This window comes from Serinus canaria, chromosome 10 (assembly GCF_022539315.1).
Source record: "Serinus canaria isolate serCan28SL12 chromosome 10, serCan2020, whole genome shotgun sequence".
Classification (NCBI taxonomy): Eukaryota; Metazoa; Chordata; class Aves; order Passeriformes; family Fringillidae; genus Serinus; species Serinus canaria.
The window spans coordinates 3,784,014-3,810,360 of NC_066324.1; the positions used below are offsets into that span (position 1 = coordinate 3,784,014).

Sequence of the window (26,347 nt, forward strand, 5' to 3'; positions counted from 1 at the left end):
CAAGAGAGAGAGAGAAAAAGATACCACTGCTCTCTGAAAGCATCCAGAAATGTTCCTATTCAATTCATTCAGGCCTACACAAGATCAGGGAGAGCACAGGACTACTGTGAGGAAAATCTAGGTCACATATGATCACAGCAGCACAGCTGCCACCATCTCAATGGCCATGTGAAGTGAGTGAGGACTGCAGCAAGGACCTCTGCTGAAGAGGTTTTTTTTTTTTTTTTTTAGTCCTATTTTACAATTTCCCCTCATTAAGGTGTATTTTCCGGCAGGGCTGTGAGTACATTGGGTCTTCAATTGGGGTGAAGGATTTAGCTATAAATCCCAAAAATGATTCAGTCAGTGGAATTTCTGTAGGATCATTTAAATAGTTTATAGGCTGCCAGGCAGGATTTTAACCTTCTAACAGTGACAGGAACAGTGTTACTTTCCTGTTCTTTTGAATGCCAACACATTTCTTAGTTCTCTTTGTTTCATATCTGTTGTGGATACACATTGCTCCCATTTTCATTAAGGAAACAGCAATCTTATGCTCTTTTAATACACCTGTGAAAACTTCTTGAAATCCTCTCATTCAGCGCTCTCTTTTTGTTAAATACACAGGTCAAACCCTGTGGTCCCTTCTCCCCCTTCAAACAGAAAAGTTAAAATAAATGCATGCACACAGACAAAAAAAAAAAAAAAAAAAAAAAAAAAAGGAACTAGGACAGCACAGCCCCAAACCATTATCTTTTTTCTTTATAGTTAAACAGACCCTCCAGCACCTTCTCCTCTCCCCTTTTCTACACCTGAATAAAGCCAGGCAGGATCTAAAGCCCAAATACTGAACACTCCTGCAATTCAGGAGATTAGAGGGAAAGGACAAATGTTCCTGGGTGCCATGAAGCTAAGCCAAGCATCTTGGAGCAGCATTCATTAAGGAGCTGTGCCAAAAGTCCTGGCGCAGGCAGCTGGAGCAGGAGCAGCTGCGGAGCAGAGGAAGTGCTGCACGGCACAAGGCAGGAAAATAATGCACACAGGGAGCCTTTGGTGGAAGTGAGGATGTTACAGATACAGCATTAATAGGGATTTGTTCCCCAAAACAAGCAGCCCAGACAGCAGAGCAACAGGAAGTCAAATCACCTAAGTGCAAAGGGACTGACTCACACCTATTGTGAGACCTGGCCATTTGTCTTCCAAGGTTTTCCTAGCCTCGTGATGCTGCAGCCCTTTCCAAGCCCTGGGACCAACCCAACTGCTTCCAGCCTCGGGGAAAAGCAGTGACACTCGGGGCTTAGGGCAAGGACTCCTGTGAATCATGGCTGCTAATTATGTAACTCAGTATGTGTGGAAAAGACAGATATTTTAATGCATAGCAGTTCAAGAGCAAAGGCTCATCTCAGTATCTTAGGTAATATGTCCTTTACCAGGAACTAGAAGTAATATCTCTGCTATAATACTAAAAAAATCTGACATGAAATCAATCCTGGCTGGAGATCCTGGGTGGTAGCTGACCCCGGCAGCTCAGCCCTTCTGCCCTGGGTCAGTCTCTCCCTGTGGAAGTTCAGGAGGGATTCCAGCAGTTCTTCAGATCCATCGACCTCCCCGAGCTTTGGGGGGACTGGATGAAACCTTAACCTGTTCCTGGCTGCCAGGCTCAAGTTTTGCAGGTGGCTGAGGAGCCCATGTTAGCTGGTTTGAATTCAGAATTCTAATCAGATGAACCAAGTAACTTTCAATCAAATTAGGAGAACAGTGGGGTTTGTTCTTAATCCACAACCATTTAATCTTCCGACTCATTAGTTGTGCACAGGCTCGATGAATATGTATATCTGGAAGGAAAAAAAAGTGTCTTTGACCTTGATGGGAATGATAACACACATCTCAAGTAGGTGTGAGCTCTCCTTCCATCACACTCACTTTATTATGTAGATTCAACAATTCCTATTGCTCTGAATCAGGGTACTGAGACTTACAGGCAATCCCACAGCCAATTAGGGTTCTGATGAACCTGGAATGATTAGCACGGTATTTACAGCCAAGCTGCCTCCTACCAATTTGCATGCAAATAAAAATATATCTGTTTTAACAGGCCTTTCTAGGCAATATAACCAGGCTCCAACAACTGGGGTGAGGAAAAGAGGAAGTATATTCAAAAGCTTCAGAGCAGGATTTGGTTTAAGATCTTGACTATACTGTTTCAATACATCAGTGTCATTCCTGCAGTCCCTAATGAGAAACTATTAATACAATTTATTTTTTTAAAGAATTTAAATCCACATACAAAAATACTTAGCCACACTATTTCTAGAATGAAGATCTCAGCTATCAGGAACATTTCCTCAGTTTAAGAAATTATTCTATACTGCTAAGAAAAATAAACTCATGGGCAAGTTCTCTGAGTTTCATCTGATTTCCTGGCTTATACTTTATTTCTCCTTTTACTGAAATTAATGAGGTAGCTTCCTTTGACTGCAACAGAATTAGGATTGTAAAAACACTGTCTTCCTTAGGTCTGTTTTTCTCCTCTTGCATTCCATTACAAAAACTCCCAAAACTGACCTTGACTCTTGTCCACACTTGCTGCAATGAGAGTGGCAGAATTCGTACTGAAGTCAGTGGGAATTAGGCACAAGTACCCAATGCATTTTGGGCACTACACCTGGAAAATATTTCAATATGAAACATTTGTAAAGCACAGACACTGGCTTGGGTTAAAGACAGCCCTAGGGATCAGGGGCTAGGAAAAAATCTGACCCAAGTATCCAAGCAGGACTCTTGTGTAGCTCTTGCTGGAAGTCTCCCTCTGGGAGCTGTAACAAAGCTGGGGAGGGATCCAAGAAAAGTCATCTCGTGTTCCCTTTCTTGCTTGGGTTTTCATCTTAGAGAAGACCAAGCTGGCCCATCAGAGCAGTCCAGAGGCAGGAAATGGAACAAACTAAAGAATACAGCAAGGGAAGGGGCCCTAAACCCCAGTCAGACATGAAAGAACCCAAGCAGCACCATGGTAGGATACTGCAACCTCCCTTTGCCTGCAACAGCTCAAAGGATGAGAAGCAAAATGTGGATCTCTGCTGTGTGAATACCCCAGGCAAAATCCTGCTAAAACAGGGAGTGCAAGGCAAAGAAGCCACTGCAAACTGACTGGCAGAATTAAACAAAGGGCTATATTTACTTTTGTGTTCTTCTCCTGTTCAGCCACTCTATCTATTTGCTGCCTCCATTGTTGTTTATTTTAAAAGCCCCCAGGGACCAGAAATTCCACACTTCTGACAGAGCCCCTGCAGAAGTAACTTCTTCCCTCAGCAACAAAGCCAGCTGAGAAGGAGCTCCCGCTGCAGAGGCAGAGCTGCCCTTAAGTGAACCAACATCTACACGTGCAAAGCCTTCCCTCCAAGTGGGGAAGACCTTTTAACTTGACTCTGCCCGTATCAAGGGGATTAAGGGTACCATTTAACTCAGCCCAGCTTCTCAGCTAACAGTATCCTTGCACGCACCTCCACGGCTCTTTGGCAGCTCAGTGCAAGTTCACTTGAGCCAGCTCTTAAGGCTTTTATCTTTAAAGCCAATGTAGATAAAAAGTTCAATAGGCCACTGAGATGCAACCTAAAGCTGCCCCTCTGAAGTGAGCAAGATGAGCAAGGGAGCAGCAATAGCCGCGGCCTCGGCCTGGGTGCTTTCACCGAGGGATCCCAGCCAAAGCTGGCCCTGCCATGTCCGCGGCAGGATTTGCCCACCCAGCAGCATCCCAAAACCCCAGCTTCTGAGGAGAATCTGCTCACAAACATCATCTGTTTCCAAAGGATGTCTTGTGCTGGGGTGAAATGAAACAAGTCCAGTTGTTGCGTTTCTTTTTCCCTGTGGAGCAGGTTAAGGCCAAAGAAATTTAACCGCTACTCAGCTGTTTTCTGCTGACATCGCTTGCATTCCTCCCTCTTCTCAAATAACATTTGGAACTCCCTGCCAGATAGTGCAACTTGATATATGCCCTGATGATAGAGGGTGGAGGGGAGGAAAGTACATTGGCTAATATTTTTCCATTACAAATCTAAACGACCCAATCTACAGTTTAATCTGCAATAAAAACAGCAATTTCTGAAAGCTGGGTCACTGACTTGAGGCCAACACTCTTACCTGAAACTTTTATCCACAGATGACTTTTAAGAGGCTGTGATAAAATTACTATCAGAGCTATTTGCAAGCCACAGCTTTTGAAGGCACCCAGTGGATTCTGAGCCCCAGACTCCTGGATCTGGAGACAAGATGTGACTCTGCTCGGAGCGGTTCAGCTGGCAGCGGTCACGGTGCCAACAGCCTCATTCAACCCCGATGAGATTTTTCCTTCCCAGGTACCTCAGAGATCCTTCAATATTGAAAAGGATGGTTTGCCTTTCATGAACTCAAGTCCTGGTGGCTGCCACCAACGGAGGAAAAAGCCGGCATTTACCACACAAGGGTTTTCCTATACTAATGGCAGGAAATACCACAAATACCAGGATGAAATAAAAATCCACAGCCCCTCCAAATGCCACATGAATTAGCAAGGTAAGGGCTTAGAATTTCTGGTATTTAGATGTCAATGCTCCTCTATGTGTTTGGAAATTCGGGGGTTTATTACTGCCTTTTATCCACAAATATAAATTTGGCTATTTTTGCCTCCTGATCACAACAGCAGTGCTCTCAGTACTAATGTATTTCAAAAAATACGCAACGGGAATGATATGTCAGGAAAAAAAGAAAACACAGTTTTGGCTGTGCCTCTGCTCTGCAAGAGAGGAAAGACAAAGTCCTTTCCTTTCTGTGAGGACTGAGCTATGCTGGGATATTTGGTCCATTTGCTTTACCAACTCCCTGAGCATCTCTCCCAGGGCTGGGAGAGTAAAAATATGAGAAATTTTACTCCAACGTCAGCTGGCCTGAGGACAAGGAGGACAGAACCCTCAGAGGGAAGGCAGCTCCCCAGGGGCTCACAACTAAGAAGTATTTCAGCTGTAAAAGCTTTGCTCTCTCCGTCACCACAGCCATGGCTACTGGACATGCAGCTGGAGCTCAGCTCCTGTGAGCTGCACAGACAGGGATGGACAGACAGCCCCTTACATTCCTCACACGCCAGGATTAGTGACCATTTGTCTGGCTGTACGTCCTAGAGATGGAGTCTGAACACTGGTGCAGGCACCAAAAGCATAAATGTCCCCAGGCTAAACAAAACCCTTAGACCACAGCAAAGTTCCACTTTTTCTATGACTTCAACATTTATCACCTAATCTAAATGATACCACCAGCAATCTGATTTATTCTGTGATCACCTCTCACTTGGTCCAGGGGCCAAATACCACTGGAGCGTGACAGAATGTGCCAGCAGTGAGTCCTGGGTCCACCCTGTCCCCTTACAGGCCCCTGAGGGCCCCTGCTCACGCTGCCAGAGCCTGCTGGCCTAACCTGATACAGACATTGCTTCATTCCAAGCAGTCACTAAAACATCTCTTTGTAAGGGATTTCCAAAGTACATTTATCACAAGGTGTTCTCCAGTTCTTCACCCCTATGGGGACATTCTTGGAACAGCCAAAATTCAGTTCTCCCTATGCCTCAGAGTCAGGAGGCAAGTTAGTTGGCTTGGAGCTTGTACGAATAAATCAGCTTTTAGAAGGGATGAAAGAAAAACGTGACAGAATTTGGTCCTTCTCATTCAAAAGACCTTATCTAGCAGCAGAGGGAGCGAGGAGGGCAGATTCACCTTCAACATGATAATCTCCTGCTAGCTCTCCTTACAGCATTCCCAGCTCCTGCCCTTCACTGGATGCTGAGCACGAATGTAGGAATGAATCACTGCTGATCTTGGCAAAATACCAGTCTCCCTCCCTTTGCTCCAGCTTGGAATAATCCCAATTTTCCAAATGGCTTCAGTGAATCCAGGATTTAAGTTCAGCTATTAAAAAGTAGCGGGAACCCATAAATCACAGGCTTTATATCAGCGAGCTCTTTGATGCATTTAAAACAATTACTGGGGAATATATGATCTTCCTAAAAATAACTATTTATGTGAACATCAAGAGAGAAGCTACTGTCAAAACAGAATACATGGACAATCCCATCTCCACCCTCAATCCCCAAGGCAGGCACGAAGACTCTCTTCACTCTATTTTGCTGCTCACAGCTGTATTAGAATTGATAATATGTCGAAATGACACACGCTTATGATGATGTTAGAGCAGCATAAAAATTATGCAGTAAATTAATGTATGCAGCAGATTAATGTATGCAGTAAATTAATGTATGCCTGCTTTCAAGGCGAGGAGGGTGGAGATCACCAGTCCATAGGAAGTAATTTTTTTCACCCATCATATTGCTCACAAAATGGCTTTGTAATTACAGACTTTTACACACCAGGCTCGTATCAATGGTGACATTTCATCCCTGCCATGGATATGGACACAGAAGTGCTGGATCAGACAGAAAGAGCTAATCTAGAAACAGCTGAAAGAAAGCAGATTAATTCATTCTGCAGTCCACACCTTGCCAGAAATTTTTACCAGCAGAAATTTTCCAGCCTCCAACCCACAATATTGCTCTGCCATATGCAGTTTTCAGCTTCTGCTGCTGTTGTTTTCAGGTTTCCAGTAGTGCTACTGGTCTGTCACCAGAGCATGACAGGGTCTGTGTAGCACACGGATGTGGTTCCCACAGCAGCAAAAATGGGAGTTGCCATCTCTGCTGCACATGTGGTGACAAAATATGACTTGTATTAATTAGGTTTTGGAGCAGAGAAAGAACAGGCTTTTATCACAGCTGCCCCACTGAAGAGGTTGGAGCACACCTACCACCTGACCCCAGTCAGGACAGGGCAGGAAACCACACACCAGAAGTACATCAGCTCCAGGTCACAGGAAGCACCTGTGGCACCAGATGCTGCTCCTGAATATCTGCAGTGGCAAGAGGAACACAGAACCTCTCTGCTCTCACCAGCTCTTTTGCAACGAGACAGACCCAACACACAACTTCCACCACTGAGGTGTCCCCTGCCATTAAACCCACCCAACCTGCACCTTGGCTTTGAAGCCCACCCCACTGGGGGTGGTGGTGTGTGGTGCCACAGAGCTGCTCTTGGTGACCCTACAGAGCAAATCCATGCTCTCCTGTTGATCCTACAGATTGCAAACCCATGCTGAAAGAAAAGCCCTGTCTCATGGATGCTGGGACCATAGAGACACTCTGCAAGGAAGGCTTTTCCCACAATGGTTACAGCTGGCTGGGACAGGAAGAGGGAGCTCTTCCACTGTCCCCTGCAGACACTCAAACACAAGGACATTCCTGAGTTTTGTCCTCTCCTTCCCAATCTTTTGTCTTCGCTCTTATAGCCCCAGATCCCTTCATCTTCTTTTGCTGCTACTTCCAGCACCCTCTCCCCAAGAAAGGGCACATTGCTGCCCAGCTGGCAGCGCTGGAATCCAGCGATTTGCACTTCTGAGCCTCCCTGATCCACCTTCCCAAGGCTTGCTCTGTGGTCCTGCTGACATGAGGCTACCAGGGAAAACAGGCTCAGAAATAACCTGGTGGGGGGCATCCAGCTCCAATTGAACACAAAGCTGGGAGTAGGATTTACTGCACAGAGCACTGAAAATCTTTGGGTTTGGCTTCCTCATGCATCAAACTCTTGACTCTCTGCTCTGTGTGCATGAGATGAACATTATTGGTACAACCCACTTAGGAAACCTCTGAAAAAGATTCAGCCACTGCAGCATGATGAGGGAAGATGTCTTGATTTAAGAACACAGACATTACTAGAAAGGGAGAAAAAAAATAAAAGGGTCCCTTACTGTTCTGACATATCAAAAGGAGATTAATGAACCACCAGTTCATAGAACGACCCTGCTCTTCATTTCAGAGCCAGGCTGGCCTTTTGTGTTAAGGACACTGAATAACAAGAGCAAGAACAAACAGAAAGAACCCTTTCCCCCTGCCCAAAGTAAATCCTGAAATGAAATAATTTAAAAACTACACCCTTCTGCCCTACTTTAAGGTCCACATAAGAAGGGATGAAAAGTTTTGTTCCATTGGCAAAACTGAATCAAGGCTTTTGATCCTCAAAGATCTCTTAATCGCTTTGCACATGGGTTCTTTTCATTATTTCAAACATACTTGAAGACAGACACTTTCCTCTCTCCCTTTCTTTCCTCTTTTTTTCCTTTTTTTTAAAGACTTCTCTGTGTTTGGGCCATTTCCCAGCCAACTCTGGCAGGATGGCAGACAGCTGTTTGTTCTTTACTCACTGTGAGTTTCAACATATACACACGTTGAGCTGCATTAGCAAAGTCCAAAAAAGCAGAATCCTTGCCACCAAAAGTGTTCTAGCTCACAACATCCACCTCTTCGCCCTTCTGGTGCTTAAGAGAAGTTCCAAGGAAGATTATATGCTTCTGGTTAAAAAAAGAAAGTAGTTGTTGGTGGGATGATTGCTGGGTTTTTTAAAGGTCTACTCAGAATTGGAGTCTCCATCACATCAAACTGAACTTAAATCAAGGTTTCTAAACAATTTCATGTCTCTGCAATTCCAGGAACTCAAATCCAGCAACAAATCACCAATTCTTAAAAAACCAGGGATAGAATTTACATTAAGCCAGGGCATCTTAACACCCCTGTGAGGTAAATCCAGATAACTGAGCAGAGTTTTCCAACAAATATACATACAGTGTCCTTTGTTTTTTTATTAAAATCTAATCCTGGTCTTGCACTTTCTGCCAGGCTGAATGAGCAGAGACATTTCCTGAAGCAAAGACCATCCCCTGCTTGTGCAAGACTTTGCAACGAGCAGGCTCCCAAAAATTCGACAACAAATAATGGACAGGAGAGATGGGAGGTGGAGTGAGAGTTGGCCAGCTCACGAGCCATCAAGGAGGATGGATAACATCAAAAACAAACTCCACCTGGAAAGCTGCATGTAGGCAGCAGAGCAGAGCAAGTTTAATGTGTTCAGAGCCTGAGGCATTGTTTAGCAAGTGGGTGGATGCTTTTTGAGCCAACTTCATCTACCCAAATGGTGTCAGAGCCATTGTAAACTGCCTTGTTAAATTATGGTCACAAAGCAATCCAGAACTGAGGAGGGCCGGCAACAAAAGGCTGCACAACACAAAACAGGCACATGCTACAGGAGGCAGGTAATGGCAGCACCTGCTCTGCCGAAAACCTTCCTCACCCTGCAGGCAACACAACCAGCATGAGCCCCTCTGGGCTCGGGAGGACACTGTTTCCACCTGATCTGGGCCACCTCAGCCACACTCCTCCTTGTCACTAACAAGAGGAAAGAGTCTTTCTGTTGGGTGTCAAAAGATCTGACTTGGACTTCTGCATGCAGCTATCAAACAGGGCAGCCTCCCCCAGCCTTCTCTGCCTTGACTCCTCTCTTTTTTCTTGCATTTGTCCCCTAAAGGCAGGGGAAGTCTGTAAATAAATACAGTACCTCGCCCCACTGTACTGATAGCTGAGCTTTCAGATTCAGCCACAGTAAAGCAACATTTAGACCCTGCTCATTTATTCCACTGCACCAGATGAGTCAGATGAAACACAGCTGAGACCACACCAGCCATGACTGCCCCACAAACCACTTCACTGGCCTCAAAGAGAGATGCAAACCCTAGATCCCTGCCTGACAAGTGTCCTGCTGCAGCCCTGGGGGTGTCTGCAGGCCGAGAGCTGTGCCCAGCTCCAGCCCACACAGACCTCACAGGCTCTGGACACGTCCACACGGCCAGAGGACAACACAGCCCCAGGGAGATGAGCTTTCTCCTCAATTTTTAGGAGCAGAACACTGCCCAACATAACAAGCATGTTTTTCCAGTGTTCACCAGAGCACAAAGCTTGACAAGAGAGGACTAAAAGGAAACCAGGGATTTGAGCCACCTCCCGACCAGTTTTCCATAATGGGAATGCCAGACATGGGTTGGCAGCTGGTGTGTGACAAGAGAGAGCTGCTCCTTAGGGCCTCCCTGAAGACATGGCTCCCTCACCTTCAGAGCCATGGGGGTTCTCACTGTAAGTGCCTGACATTTTGCAACACCTTCCTGCACCTCAGTCCCACATCTGTTACAAGCCACAGCCAAGTTCTACCCTTTGGATTTCTAAATATGGTACCTACAGTGTCCTGCTGCTGGCATGGTAATTTTCAGTTCTACCCTTCCCAGTGCATGTTGAAACATTAAACTTTATTTTACTTAGCAGCCAGAGCTCACTTTTGAAGCAGCTGTGAGCAAAAGACCCCTCAAGTGATGCAAATAAACATAGTTTTATTTTTAATTTGTAAATTAAAACAAACAACTTGTGTTCCAGGCAGTGCAGTCCACAGCTATGTCCATAAAACCCCACACAGAGCAAAGGAGACCTTCTGGCCTCTCCAGTGCTCCAAGAAGTGTCTGATTTTACCCTTAATATTGCGCATTGATAAGGATAGAAAACTTCTGATGCATCTCTGAGTTTTTTGCATAACCCCCTGAAATCTGAGGCCTGCTGTTCAGACTACAGTTTCCACTGAAATAAAAGTCCAACTGAGCGGGAGAGAAGAATTAAACCTAGAGCACAGGTTTGACCTACAGAGAACTGAAACTGTGGAGTAGATCTGGCTAGATTTTGTCCATGGTCTTATTCCTCGTGTTTGTAAAGACCACATTTGGGAACTAACTCCCAGGAGCAGCAGCAATCTGGTGTTTCCCCAGGAACAGCAGGTCTGAATGCCCAGTAAATTTTTATCCTCCTTGCTGATGGCAGTGGTTTTATTCCTGACAAACTGAAACCACTGAAGCCCAGCACTAAAATGCAAGTTGGTCATAGCTCACCCAGCCTGGCTCCCTGGAAACACAGAAGTGACAGAGGGACCGAGGCAGTGTCTGCAGGCCCAGCGTCACCGCGCTGCCACTCCACACAGCTCCAGGAGCAGGAGCAGCAGATGGAGGAGGATTGTTCAAAAGGCAGAGCTGGGCCTTCCTTCGGAGACATACGGCTCTAGCAACAGAGGAAAACAACCAGTGAGGAGGTTTGAGGAGAGCAGTCCTGGAACACATGTGAGAAACAAATGCGAGGCTGAGCAGGGGCTCTGGAGCTTTTGTTGTTCCTGGCATGGCAGTATGTTGTATACACAGGGTCTTTTTCAAGAGGACCAAGTTTAAATGAAACACCTGATGAGTGACTACTTCAAACTACATCCTCAAGATACAGGAGATAGCCAAAAGCCTGGGTCCTGCAGTCTCTGGCACAGCAAAGGTTTCTGTGACGAAGTAAAACCCAGAAGGTGAAGATGCACCAAGCACGCACAAAGCTTCCAACCTAGATGTGCCCACACATGCTGCTGTACTACAGAGAGGTGCCAAGAGCAGAGCTTTTTGAGTTAGAAAGGCACACAGGCAGGCAATGAAAGAACTTCTGATTTGTGCTAAGTTCCCTCAGCATATAAACTATATCTACTATAAATATACACATGATTTATTTATATGTAGTAAAGGCACAAGGGCTCAGGAGCACTTGGCTCAGTTTGAGTTTATGTCCCTCCCACAAGCTTTCTGCACAGGTTTAGGAAACCTTCTGCTCCTATCTTCCTCTGGGATGGGTCGTTACATTTGTAAAATAAAAGTCAAACCTTCACCTATTTCTGGTTCAGATCCACTTGCATCAGCATTGGTATTGATGGAGCTATTCAGATCACTAATTTCTTTGTAAGCTAAATGTTGGTATTAGTGCATGGTGAGGGGATGCCATTCTGCTACTGCTCCTTGAGATTCATTTGGGTTACTGTGACTGGAGTAAAGAAAAAGAAAATCACAGTGCAAATTCACCAGCTCAGGATATCATGGTATTCCAAAGCTGGTCAGTGCAACTGGATGGGTCGAACAGCTTCACTGTGGAGTTTGGAGATACGAGGCCAGAGTTTTCATTAGTCCCTCCTGCAGATCCTGTAACTCAGAAGATTGTTTCCAGTACCTCTGCCCACCAGCTTTTCCCAATTCAGCCCGTTGCTTGTGGGAGATTTGTGCAAGAAGCCAATCTGCTATTCTAATGCAACTCAAAGCCAACTCCTTCAGCGGACAAAATACAGTCAGAGCAAATTTCATATCTGCTTTCCCAAGGTCCTTTCTCTCAAACAAATAAACAACAAAAAAAAAAAGTTTATTTTTATAGAGCTTGGCTTAAAAAGCCAGACTTGGAAATGTACTGAGTGGAGCAATTCTCCAGCACCACCCAAAACTAGCCAGCAAAGGAAAGCTCGCCAAGGCTGTTAATTTGACGGCTGGGGGGGAAACGAAACCTATTGCTGCCATCTGCACAAAGGAAACAGAGGCAAAGCAAAACCCTGCTGTGTGAGCAGAAAGAAAGGTTCAGCACAGCAGAGACAACACAAACCATATGAGACACTTGTTAAACCCCCTCCCTGCTTCTTTTTCCACCACTAAATGCTGCAGGACAATAATCAATCTATTCAAAAGAAGCTTCAAACAAGACCCCCAGGACCATCAGTGGTGCAGGTCTCTGTTTTCCTACAGATTCGAGCACATTGAGGCCCTGCTCTCTGGTAAATCTTTAAGACAACATGAATAGTTTGCATACTCTGAGCCCCACAGATGGTTTGGATCTAAAGACCTTGTGCAGACTGCAGTGGTCACGAAAACCATCCTCACAGCGAGAATTTGGGATGCACCACATTTTTACTGTTGCTTGTACTGCTCAGTTTGCGAAGCAGAACAAACAAATGAGCTTTTAAAAAATACAGCTAGTTTGAAAAGAGCTTGATCTACTGTGAGCTCTTGGTTCAGTTCATTCCACCCCAAAGGTAAGGGTGTGGGCTCTTGCCCAGATGAAGAAAACCTCTCCCTCAGTAATCCTGCTCTGGTGGGGGTTAATCTGCAATCACCTCTGTGGCCTGGGCCCCTACAGCTGCACCAACATCTTGGGCTGGAAAGCTGGCAGGAATACCTTGGTAGTGCACCAGGAGGCTCTGGGAATTTCATTACATTTTCCACTCGCCCAGCGTGTCTCCGGAAGGCCATCTACGGAAGAGAACAGAACCAGCGTGTTGCCGCCCAGCCCTCTGGAGTTTCTCCTTTCACACCCACTGCCAAAGCACAAACACCCTCACCCCAGGCCAGATTCTGATCTTCTTTATGCAGCAAAACCCAAAATCCACAAATATCGGCTACAGGCTCTTGCTGCAACATCTACTCACCACCAATACCAAGGGGGACAAGTCCTCCCCTCCTGCCTACAGCACTGCTGAGCACTGATTCTCCATGGCTTCCAAATGAAGTTACAAGAAAAAAACCACATCCCAGCACTGTCCTGGAGTAGAGGGACTGGCACTCCCCCTTCCAGGCTGGATGGAGGCCTCTAGTACATGTTCAGGCTTGTTGCAGCCTGTCCCTCAAGTGACACTTGCAGTGGTGCCGTGGCACTCTGTCACTTTCCACTTCAGCTTTGAAAGAAGCTGCAATTCGCAGAGCTGGCAGGGGCAAGGGGTGAAGAATTTATCAGCTCTGCAGTTCATTTTAGAGAGGGCACACACAAAATGCAGCTCAGCTGGATTCATTCATCTCCTCATCAGAGCAGATGTGAGGATATCCGGTGACCTTGTTGAAAACAGACTCACCTGGAGAGATTCAGAGATTTGTACTGAAACCAGAACTCTTCCAGAGAAAAGTTTGCACTTAGTGATTGCAAAATTCTCCTTGCAAACAAAAAATCCTCCTGCAAATAACAGACCACCAGCAGGGTCTCACACACAGAGACATCTCTGTGCTCACAGGATACAGAGCATTTCCACAGGAGCCAGAAAGAGGAAGAAAAGGTGTAAGACTCAGGAGTCCTGACTCCATGCCTGGTAAAGACCGTTCCCTCCTTACAGGAGGGTGTATGTCACTTTTTCATTATGCTCACAAGACCTGGGGGACAACCAAGCAGACATCCTGCCCCAGGCACCAAAATGTCATTTGGCAAACTAATGAGGGGTTTGGAGTGAGAGTGTCCCCTCCAGATGTGTCCAGGAGAGACGTGGCACCCCGGGGCTGCCTGCGCGAGCAGCCTCAGCGCTGTGCCCCGAGATGACGGACAGCTGTGGTGTGAGCAAACCTCTCTCAGCAGGACTGTCTAACTCCAACTTAAAAACTGAGCTTCTGTTTCAAGTCAGATTTTCCCCTGATGTGCCTCATCCTGCCCAGAGACAAAAATAGAGGAAGTGAGAAAACAGACCTTTATTACCAACTGCAATCCCCACTGCCCAGCAACCAGCTCTACGCTCCCTGTCAGCCTTGCATAAAGAGAAAATAATAAAACCAACAGCCCGCACTACCCACAAAATAAAATATAGACAGCATGAGCCTTTATGCAGCTCAGTCACCACGTGTCTGCAAGCTGAGCAGAGGAGAGCTGCATTCCTTGTCCTAGACACTGTCTAACCTCTGCTCTGGCTCTGAACGTGCTTCAGAAGGCGACCACAACCGTGTCATTAGGTAAACTGGGTCTCCTGTCTGTCCTGCTGGATAGGATGACCCCTTTCCAGGATTCCTCATTATTCACCTACACATAGTAGACCATTTGTAATTTATTTTTTTCCCTGCTGGAAAGGAAAACAAAAGCCAGTGGATTCAGTGGTGAGGATAATGCAATAGTTCCATCAGAGTTAGGCTGCCAGGCTGTGTGCAGTTGTGGTGGGGAACATGAGGAGGGCTGCAGGCTGCTCCTGGCATTGCCGACCATAATTACCCCAAACCAGATCATGGTTACACCCTGTTCCCTGCAGCACTTGGGATTTCCAGACTGAAACACATCACAGGCAGATACAGGGGCAGTTTCTATCCCTCCTAATGTCCACAGCCAGGCTTAAGGGGTCCCAAGTCCACACAGGACTGCTTATGCAAACCTGGTATTTAACAAAGGATTTGGATGAGCCATAGTAAATAGGGAATGGGGACACCATGGAAAACAAAGGAGCAGTTTTAGCTGAAGGACCTCATTATGCCTTCACAGTATTTTATGAGGAACACACTTAGCCCTGAGGAAAAAGTGTGAGGAGATAAATCTCAAGTCATTATATAAAAGATATAAGAACAGCTCCCCAGACCACCAGAGACACCCACCTTCTCCCTATCCATGGACTTTAAGGAGTAAGGGCAAAATGTCTTTAACTGTCTCCCACCCCTTCCCATCTCCTCTGTGTCCCTGCCCTGCCACAGCCCTTCAGTCTCCTGGATGGAGCCGGGAAGCCCTTGGACAAACAGAGCAGCACTGCTGGCTCTCAGCACATCCCTGGGGACAGAGCAGCACCTCCCTGCTGGGCACTTACTGTGACACTGGAGCCCCAGAGTCTGGGCTCCGGGGAGCACGTTCAACCTCTGGCATATAAGCCTGCAATCCGATCTCTCCCGTTCCCATGGGGGCCATCCCTTCCCGCCTTCAAGGCTCCCTACCCTGGGCACCAGCTTAACCCACCTGCTCTGAGCTGTTAGCTGGTCAAGTGTGCTCCTCTAACATGGAATTTATCTGCAGTTTCTGGGATGCTAGCACAACCTGCCTGCCTAGGATAGGCAGGGTCAGTGGGATGAGAGCCTTCTGGAGCTGCTGCAAAAAGAGGCCACAGTCCAGTGAAGCATTAACCCCCAGGACCGCTCCCAAAGCCGGCAGCAGCAGTCCAGCCAGGAATTGGAAAGGCAGTGAGATGTTCCCACAAACAGGCCAGCCCTTTGGCAGATGGGGGCAGGAGGGCCAGGGCGGCACACAAACACAAGCTCTCATAAGGCCATAAAGAGCTTCTGTTTCCCGACACACTGCAGCAGCGGCAAGGCGGAGGCAGGGAAAGCAGCAGTCCCGGGCCACGTGGCAGGTCAAACCACCGCCCAGTTTGTTGGCATCCTCCAAAGTTTAAATACGCTTTGAGCCAGCAGTGAATCATCCCTGGCAGGTAAGAATGATATTAATTTATGACATGCCAAGTGCAAGCAGATCTTTTGGTGTCAGTCCAATGGTTTTAGCCTTATTAACACACGGCAATGGCTCAGGTTGCAGCTGTGCACATTAAACTCTAGCAAGTGGCATTTTAAACAATGACAAACTTCAGAACAATCACTCCACACATGGAGCCAGGCCAGGCAAAACTGAAGGGTGGCAGAATAAAGGTCAAGGGGGGAACCTGTTTGTCTGGGAGAGGAACAGGTGGCCCGCTTGGCTTGCTGCAGGGTCTCTCAACTGTCTGAAGGACACAGTCAGGGATCATTTTAACCCATTAAGCTGCTTAAGCCTTCCTTTACACCGGTTTGAACTCTGAGAAAGCATTAAATCTTAAAGAGCTTAGTAATACATCTTTAGGAAAGCTCTCCTCTGTGCTTATGTAGCCAGAGTGCACATGCTGCACTGTGGACAGACACATCCTTCTCGTGACAGCAGGAGCCCTCTGGCAGCTGAGCCAGATCCAAGCAGCTAACACACAGAAAGCTTTAAAGTAAAGCCCTGCACCAGAGCAGAATGTCACACTGGGACACAGACAACAAGGGGAACATGTCCCCATCACCACTGTGCCACTCAGCAGGCCCGAGGACACTGTCAGAGAGAAAAACATCTCCTCACCAGTTCTTCCCTCACCAGCTTCACACAGGACACAGAGCAAACTGTGGCTGTCGAAACATTGGGATGTGCCCATGGAACTCAAACCACATCCAGTAAGGAGGGCTGTGACAGACAGTGACTTCTGAGGGCAGCTTCTTACCTTAACACCCAGGCAGAGGAAAGTCAGTCCAAACCATTCCTGCCAGCTGTGTTTGCACCAGAAAATAAGATGATGGAGACATAAAAGACATTTTCATGGCAGGAAACATAAATATTCCATGCCATGTTTCAAAGCTGTATTTCTCAATTTGAAAAACATCAAAATAGTTTTTTTTTAAGTGTCAAAAGCCAGATGTTTCAGAATAAAACAGCAGAATAAGACCTGACATGTAACAATGTTTTCCAATGCAGTGCTTCCAAACCAGTTGTTTTCACAATTTTTCATTGCCCCCTCTCCACCCAGTCTTATCCTTGCAAGCAGAATTTTTATTTTCCAACCAGGTACTTCCCAAAAGAAAGAATTTTCAGCAATAAATCAGATCTTGTTAAATAAATAGAAGGATTCAGCTACACACAAGATCTGATCCAAAACAGAACAGGGTGTAAATTTATAAAGAAATAGTTTTCTCGGATTTAAATACCAGGTGTGTGGATATATTTATTCCCAAATGAAATTAAAGGAATTAAATTCTTTCGTAACAAGGCACTTTTATTCTGGAATAGGAGCATCCACATATGAAATTAATCAAGAATAGCTAAAGCCACAGTAAGGTCTCAGGCTACTGACTGTAAGTGAAAACAGTAAATTCATTCTGGCTCTTGCAGTTTCTTGCTACATAACACACCAGATCCCCCTGGATAAATGTTCCTGTAAGTAAAAGACCAGTCCCAGCATGTCTGTGAACACCTCATGATAATACTTCAATGAGATGGACTGGAATCAATATTTTTCATCTTGGCAGCTCGGGGCCAGTGAGCAGGAGCTGGGTAGGGCCGGCAGCCAGCGCGACACCGGCGCAGCGGGGAGGACAGCTGGCACAACACTGACCTGGAAAGACATTTCTAGCTAGTAGGTATCAGTTCCTGCACCATCTGAGCCTCCTGGAGGGAGGAGGGGAAAAGGAGATAATTAAATAGAGGTTTTCAATTCAAACCTTCTCCAAAGTATCTTTATAGGGATTAGACAGAAGTTTGGCTACAGTCTAGACCGATCTACTGGAGAAATTTGAGCCCCCATGTTTCATAATGGAGGCTTAAGAGCCAGGATTAGATACTGCTAGATCTAAAAACATGATACAAAGTACTGGTTTAATATACACTAATTCATTAATTCAAGTTAGATATCCCTCAGTTCATCTGCAGCCAGAAGAGAACACGTATTTGTGATCCAGGTAATTGTGCAGAAATGGGATTAGGTGCTGTCTCTGGTGGAGCACAAACCTGTGTCACTCTGCAGGTAACAAACTGCTTTAATATTGGTCATAACAGGGTCTGTTTTCCAACCAGAAAGCAGAACAACATTTTCTGGTCAGGAGTGAGGACTGAGGGAGGAAACAAGGGCTATTATTTACAACTATACGGGCAGAGAAACAGAACAGGCATTACACTGTGAAGAGTAATGAGCGTGTCAGAAGTATAAAATCAATCTCAATTCTACAAAGATGTAAGAAAGAACTAAACTCCCTATTGGGCAGTTACTCAGCTTTTATAGAAACAAAAATATAGAACAGTAAGATGTGAATATAGAGAATAATTAATCTTGGTACTTTTAGACATGGGGTTCTCTACTGCCTACAACCCACTGTTTTTCATCCTGCTTTAAAAGGAGCATTTACCTGGAATTCATATAGGAGACCTTGCCAGCCCTATTCCAAGACAGGCTTTCTGAAGAAAGTTAAAGCTGTTTTTCTTGGTAATTCTTCTCTTCATGTATCATCTCCATTGATTCAGCTTTTTGCAAAATGAAACTGGAGAGCCAACAGAGACACAGCAAAATCAAAGGCAGCCAAATTCAAGTCCATGCTCAGACTGCTTTGGAACTTCAGTGCCAGCAAAGCAATCGCAGTTATCACAAACTGACCCAACGATATTCAACTTGATTCTTCTAATGGCTTTAACAGTAAAAAATCAATGGTTAGAATTCTGTAGTATAAAGGAAACCTAGTAAGACTGAAATAATAGCTACAAGTGCAGAATTTTAGGAGTTCAAAGCACAGCAAAAACAAAATGGGGCATATTTAATATAACAGGTTAGTATTTACCCCTAGAAGAAACACTGGTTATCTTCTTAAATTTATTTTTTCATGAGATCCGGGCAATGTTGTCAGCATCTTTAGACCATACCTGCATTTTGTGATGAATTATGAGCTCTCTCTCTCATTCCTAAACAAAATGTTAGTGTTCCCAGTGGACCCTGTCTGCACCAAAATGGGATTTAACAATGTTTGTTTTTTGCTTTCTTAATCAAAGAGCTTGATTTGCTGTTATAACAGTGCACTTAGAGAACATTCATAGTGCTGATCAATAAACAAACACAGTATTGTATTTTTCATTACAATAAATCTTTTTCAACTGATCTTGAGAAAAAAGATTAACCCTCCTAATAACTTTGTGAGGTTCACAGCAAATGAAAGCAGGAAACCTTGGGATGTCCTGTGGCAGGGCCAGGATTTGGATGATCCTGATAGGTCTCTCCCAGCTCAGCATACTCTGTGATTTCATGGCCAGTCCTCATCACGTGGCTGTAGTCATATTTAGCACCAGGACAGGGCTCCAGGAGTGGCAGCTTTCTCTGGCAGAAAGAGCCAGTCAATATTTACATTCCTCATGAACATACAAAAGAGCATCAGGGTACTTGAGAAATTAGCCCTTGATTGCCACTTGGAAGGCATCATCAGAAAAGCAAATCACTTCAGCACCTCCAACAACAGAACCACATTCGTTCTTGAGACTCCAGATCTCCCACAGATGTGTCAAGGTCTGGGAGCAGGAGGTGTCTGAAGGGCACAATGGGTGCTGAAAGAGTCTGACATGAGGGGTTCATTATTTAAAATGTGAAAAGATAAAAAAAGCATATGGTCAACTCCTGCTTTCTTTCTTGCTGAAGCAGCAGACGGAAATCTGATAGTCCTGAGCCAGCTAGAGGGAATATTGGTGGGGCTCTTCAGTGCAGGATAGAGAGGGTTCTACTGCAACGTTAAATTGTTGATGAATTTGGGGGACACAGATGCAGTGGGTTCAACCTGGCATTCAAGTTTTCAAAATGTCACCACATTTAGAACAGTCCTAAATCTTGGCTTAGAAGTCACAAAACATCCAGTGCCTTTCCAAGTGAGATCTCAGCTCCTCTCATTTCCTGCATACAATAGCATTATTCAGTCACTGAAGTTTCCACTTAGCTTGCATTTATGCCAAGTACTTTTAATTGCAAAGGAAAAGGATGTTAAGCTCTCCCATTTCTTTCTTTCTAATTCATAAGGGACACATCAGTGGCTGGTAAAAGTTATAGGTTAAGGGTTGTTCTCCCATTTATTAAGGGACTCACATCCTCCTCCTGCTGCCAGGCAAACAGAGGTTACCTCCAATTCAAGGGCAGGAAAAGTTACCTTGTCACTTGTAAAACACAAAAAAACCCCAAATAATTGTAAACAAACTACCTAACAGGCTTCAGGGAAGTCTGGACAGCACCTAAACCTGCAAGGTTTACAGCTGATCTGAATCACCTTGGCCACCACAGGTCTCACTGGAGAATGGATACTGAGTTATGCCCAACACACTCACAGAAATCCAGACAGCACCCAGCTCAAAGAACTCATCCCAATGTGGAGAGCAGCAGCTTTGACTGAAGCAAAATGCTGCATAGCAAGGAGTGAAACAACTGGAAAAACAGATGCTTAATTTCTACTTATTTTTGGCAGCCTTGTTCCCATGATATCTGTTAAATGAGGAAAAAAAGCTGCTGAATGCTGCTTAGTAAGGAATCCACGAACCACAGCCTCAGCTCTGGACTATCAGGGTGAGAGTACAGCCCTACAGAAACTTATTTTCCTTTTGATCAATCTGTGGAAGGGTCTGAAGTAACGTTTCCATATGGGTTTTGTTCCTATTATGCAAGATCTGATGAACTACATTGTCTGAGACAAAGGGATTAAATGAATTGAAGTGGTGTTTTGGGCTTGGGAGTGCTTTTAGTGCCTTCACCCCACCTCTTCAGCCTTGGGACAAGAGACTTATTAGCTAATTACCATGCAAATGAACTGAAATGTAAATTAAATGCTACATTCTAACATAGCTTAATAGTCCCAGGAGCAAGAATTTAGTTAATTTTAATGAATGGTAATTCTATCCAAAAATATAGTTTATTAACAAGCACATACAATAATTTGCACCACTAACTTTAAAGAAACCATCTAGCAAGCTCACCTTCACACTAAGTGACATTTGGTTAATACAGAGCAAGAAAGCAATGCACATGTGCTTTCCACAGACACAGAATGAACTCAGTTGCAGACAGAGTTCAAGTTATAATCCAAAAAAGGGCACATAAAAGCAAAAACAATGAAGACTTCACATGAACATTGCCATTTCTTTCCACCAGACCTTTGGTCTCCTACAAAACAGGTCTGTAATACAAAAAAGTAATAAAAACTCTGGATTCAATTTATTCAGCCTCTTCCATCACAAGTTAACTATAACATTTTGCAACAACATGAGTAGTATTAAGAGGGAGGTAAGAGGCAAAGATAGTTACATCTTGGAATTATGGAAGAGCAGCTGCAGACAGCAGCAGCCACGGATCTGGTGTCGTCCCAGTGTTGGCAAGAAATACAAAGATGGCAACACACATTCTTCCCTCTCATCAACTAGAACTTGACTCATTGTCCACTGACAACAGGGCAAAAGTTCTTCTGCTATCAGTGGTACTCTGGTGGGCCAAAGTGGCCTTCAAAAGCCAGTTGTCCACTCTAGTGACAGGTTTGTCACTCTGCAGTCTTCAGCTGGGCTGTGATGTCAGTAGAACCTGACACGCTGCTCCCACATGGGTGTTAGAACAGTCCTGTGCTCCCCTCAATGCCAGAAAAAGGGATTCAGCAGAATTCAATCTGCAGGAATTGAAGCCAACTTGGCAATAAACAGCACTGCTCTGCTCAGAGCAACATCTCAACCTCACCACAACCAAGTAAATAGAAGGTTTGTAATGAACCGTGGTAAGAGCCAAGGAGAAGCATCAAAACAGAAAAATACACATTTCTTTATATTAGACCTTGCTCTTTGCACAGGAAAGGGCATTACTGATCCTCTGAGAGATGATGAAGAAGGTTCTCAGGAACAGTGCTCTGAATGTAACAGTGTCCACGACAAAAGCATTCAAAAGGATTTTTAAACAAAGCCAGAGATTTCTCCATTTCCTTCATGGTAGAACAAAAAGCTACCTCTAAATAGGGTAGGAATTCTATTAACATGGTGCCTATTATGACAATTTAAACAAAAGTTATGCCTGTGACCCCTAATTAAAATTGGAGTTAATCTTATAAAAAACTTTATAGCAGTATCAATGAGTTAAAGATTTATTTTATCCTATCCCTCTCCTGCACCTTTCTCTTTGTGATGCCTTGAGAAAAAAACCTCAAAAACTTTTCCTGCTTCCACCCTAAGTGAAGAATTAAGATCTACTGTTAACAACAAAAAAACTTTTTAGATGGTCATTTTTTTCAACATCTGGCACCTGATGTTTTGCAGTACAGAGAAAAAATTACCTAGGTGGTAACTAACCTGACAAACCAGAGCAAGAAATCAAAAATTACCCAGAAACAAACCAACTCAAGAGAAGTCCAAGCATTGTGGCATCTTGAAAAACCAGTGACGCACAGTTCAATCAGCAACAAAATGCATCTCTGCAATTTGCATAGCTGGCTCTCATGCTTGCTGGTTATGAAATACTCTTACAGCAGAACAACTTTAGAAAAATTTGGACAAGTGAGAATGGAGTTATTTTAATCTAGAAGAATATCACCCAAAGATACAGATGAATACAAATACTGTTCATATTAAAAAACCCCCAAAACATCAAACATGAATTTAAGCCGCATTCTCAGTCTATATATTGGCTTTCCCCTTCTTTGTTTTATAAAAATAGGGTATGACATTTCAGCTTCAATTGCATGTTTAAGTCATTTATTTATTGAACATTCCATTCTTGAAATATCATCTATTAAAGTGTTAGTTAAGATTCATCCTGCTTATAGAACAGGCTAAATTTCTTCTGAACTGCACTTGGAGACAATAATAAAGAGACTGATGCAGACTCAATAAGAAATAATTAGATTATGGGAAGAAGAAGAAAAAAATAAATAGCTATAATAATAAAATCAAGCTTCACTCTTCTTGACTCCTAATAAAACAAATGCTGATGTCTTCTAGGTGATCACATCCAGATTTAACTCCAAAATAGTATTTACAGACTGAATTCAGATATAAACTGTGATTTCAAGTCCACAACTTCCTATAAAGAGGGCAAAAGCTTGCAAGAAAACATCTCCTTCAAAGACAGAGGAAGCCACAGTAAAAATTAATTCTGAAAATCCTGATCCGAATATTGTATAAAAATTAATATCTGAAACGCTACCATAGCTTTTATAACCTGTTTTTACAAAAGTGGATTCTGTCCTACACTTGCACATTTCTGATACAGATATAATTGTACATGGGCAATTTACCTCTCAGCTCTGAGGTACTGAAAGAAAAGGATAAAGCTGAAGGTGGGTTTTGCTGCCTCAGCAGTGAACCCTATGGGGTGGCTGGGCCTGCTGGGATTCCAACATGGAACAAACCTGGGAAACGACACAGACAGAAATCCAAAAGCACCAAGGCTGCTTGGACATGGCTCTTTCCCCTACTGCAAAGCAGATTTAATAAATGGGATTTATTTTGGAAAGTTTCACAATTCTTAAGCAGTAGATGATACTTGCATTCCTGAATGATTAAGTTCTACATTTCTTAATGCTAATTCAACTCTCTAAAACCAACCCAATAAAACCAGGAAAGATTTTTACAAGTTACATGCACAACCTAAAAATTCCACCCTCAAAACTGCCTTTTTGGTACTCTTTTAAGCTCTTAAGATACTCTATTTATTGAAGAGATGCCAGGAAGCCTGCAGAGGGAACAAATGCTTCTTTGGCAACAGGAAAACATTTTAATGCCTCCTGCCTTCAAAGTACGCACACCTCACCACAACATATGCTAATACACTACCAAATAAGTCTCTTTATCTTGCCATTTTTATAACAAACTGTTTCATTCATATCTATTTCAGCTTGTAACTACCTACTGCACAGACCAGCACACTGTGCTAAATCAACAAGTGGTTTATACCTAAGAAATAGAAAGTAAAAAAAAAAAAGAACAAATTATATTTTAAAAACCATTATATATTTAAAAACAAATCAAAAGGGGCTGATCATGTATAAACTGTTTTAGTATAAAATCAACATGTTTAGTCACATAGGCATTTTGGGCCTTTTTTCCATCCTTTGCTCTTTATTTAAAATAAACAAGATGTAACAAAAAGAGATTCCCACAAATACGATAGTGAGTGGCAATTTGCACCAAATCTGCCATTAATGTATAAAAACAAATGTCCCAGCCCTCCTGAGCAGGTATATGTGTGCAAATATACCTGTGCATGGAGATACACACCTGCTCCTGGACTTCCAGCCTTCTCCAAGGCACACAATCCACTGACACACTTGGACAAATCAGCCAAATGCTGAATCTAGAAAAAGATCAAGACCAGCTCTTTGCAGATCTATAGCCTGCAACTGTAAAAATATAATAAATATAAAGGTTTACTATCATATTACTAGTTGGATTTTTTCCAAGGGAAATTGATACTTAAAGTTGTCTTCTTCCTGAAGAATTCCATGGAACAAAAGGAGAACTATTTCTAAAAATAAAGCAATGAAAATAAAGACAACACACCCTCAAACATGCTGGAGCAAAAGCCCTTAGTGTAGGCATCAGTACCAGCCTTCAGTGAAACAGGATCTTCAGTCTCCAGACATATCCTAGTTACTCCCATTAAATAACTGTGGTATTTAATGATACTAGAAAGAAAGATCTGCTTTTAGCATGTGGATTTAAATACCACAGAGAACTGTCAAAGACTTGGTATACAACTGGGATAACTCTGCTGCAGTAGACATTAAGATGAGAGGGAGAAAGTAAGGCTGAATTCTATGGAAAAGTCACTGGGATCCATCAAAGGTTTCTGCAGGCTTACAGCAATACACCTGATTGCAGCTGTACAGGGGAAGAGGACAGGGATGAAAAAGTGAAAATTTGTTTGCCATAACTGAACTTTTCTTTTTCCAGTTAGAGGAATGCAACTGCCTCAAATGATGCAATGGGTCAACCTGAAATCAGGCACATTTGAAAAATACTGGAAATCCTGAAGTCAGAGCCTGTGAATGTGTTTGGTTTGTGTGCTGCCTTGGAGGAGAAAGAAATTAATACTTTTAAAAGCTCAGTATTTACACTTCTGAAAAGTTCCTGCAGTTCATCCAGATTTGATAGGGCAGGATTTAAGTGCCTCGGAGTGTTCCTGACTGGGCACTTCTGCTGCTTTGGCACAAGCACACACGGTATTCCAGTACCACGGGGACACGGCATCGAACGCAGCTTTACACTGGCACCACTCCTGAGGAGGTTGAAATGTTTATCAACTCAGTAGGTCAAAAGTCTGCAGACACTGGGTGGAGCAGCAGTATGCCACAAAACTAACAGTTGTCCGCCTAGAAGAAAAAAGAAAAAACAAAAGGGGAGGGGGGGGAACAGTTGTCAGTAAAGATTAAAGCTCCTGGCTCCATTCCATACAGACAACGTGCTGGTTTGTAAAACACAGGATTAGCCCATCTCCACAGCCCAGAAAAAGCACAGGTTCATTTGCTGTCTCTGAGTGCCTGACACCAATGCAGGGAAACACTGCAGGAGTTCTCAAAACCTTCCTGGTTCCTTATGCACTGGGCTTAGAGCAGCAGTGTGTGGTTTTTCTCTCTGAGCAGGGTGTGCCTGAGTGTCACAGCCAACAGGTTTAGCAGCTGACAGGAAAATAGCTGGGCAGCCTCAGCCCTGCTCGTGTGTTTCTTAAATTACTACTTGTAGGCATGACATGACTGAAGGCCAGTGTCCTCCCTGGTTAGCAGAATGAACAAGCAGATCTTCAGAAAAGATGAGTGACAGGCAGTGCTGTCACACTGTGCCACACAGTGCAGCAGGGATGGCACTGTGCAAGTGTGCTCCGAGCCTCACAGTGACCCTGCTCCTGCTCCAGCCTGGCAGGGACTGAGATATCTGCCTTCAAAATGTTCAGATCTGTTTTTCACTAACCCAGAAATCCCACTTTACCCAGTGCTCATGGCATCTGTGCTTCTTCAGATACAGAAATCCAGTCCAACACGTAACTCTCCTTCCCTCTAAGAGGATACAGAATGTGATACGGAAATCCAGGCAGGAGTTACTGGCATGGATGTGGCATGTGCTAATCAGTGCTGTTCAAATGCCCAGGATCCTACCCTGTGTGTTTTCATGGTCACTTTAAGCTCTTTAGAACAGAAACCCTGTCCTTTACATCTTTCTAAACCAGCTATCACACCTCCACAATTCCACATAATCTTACCACGTCAAGTGCTCAAGCTACAGAGATAAGGATGACAGGCTGCCCTGTTTAGATCTCATTTTCTGTGGATTTGCATCAAATGTCAGCTACTTAAGATTGGATTCATTAAAGGCATTTTG

The 26,347-nt window shown here is 44.1% G+C and overlaps 1 protein-coding gene across 5 annotated transcripts in view; it reads right to left on the reverse strand.

Moving 5' to 3' along the window:
- Positions 1-22,709: 22,709 nt before the first annotated feature.
- LRRC28 (leucine rich repeat containing 28) overlaps positions 22,710-26,347 on the reverse strand; it is a 49,744-nt gene continuing 46,106 nt past the window's right edge. For all 5 annotated transcript variants that reach the window (XM_018913960.3, XM_009090029.4, XM_018913962.3 and 2 more), the window contains one exon: positions 22,710-25,344. In XM_018913960.3, coding sequence (XP_018769505.1) covers positions 25,272-25,344 — 73 coding nt within the window. In that variant the 3' untranslated portion in view covers positions 22,710-25,271. The remainder of the gene's footprint in view (positions 25,345-26,347) is intronic.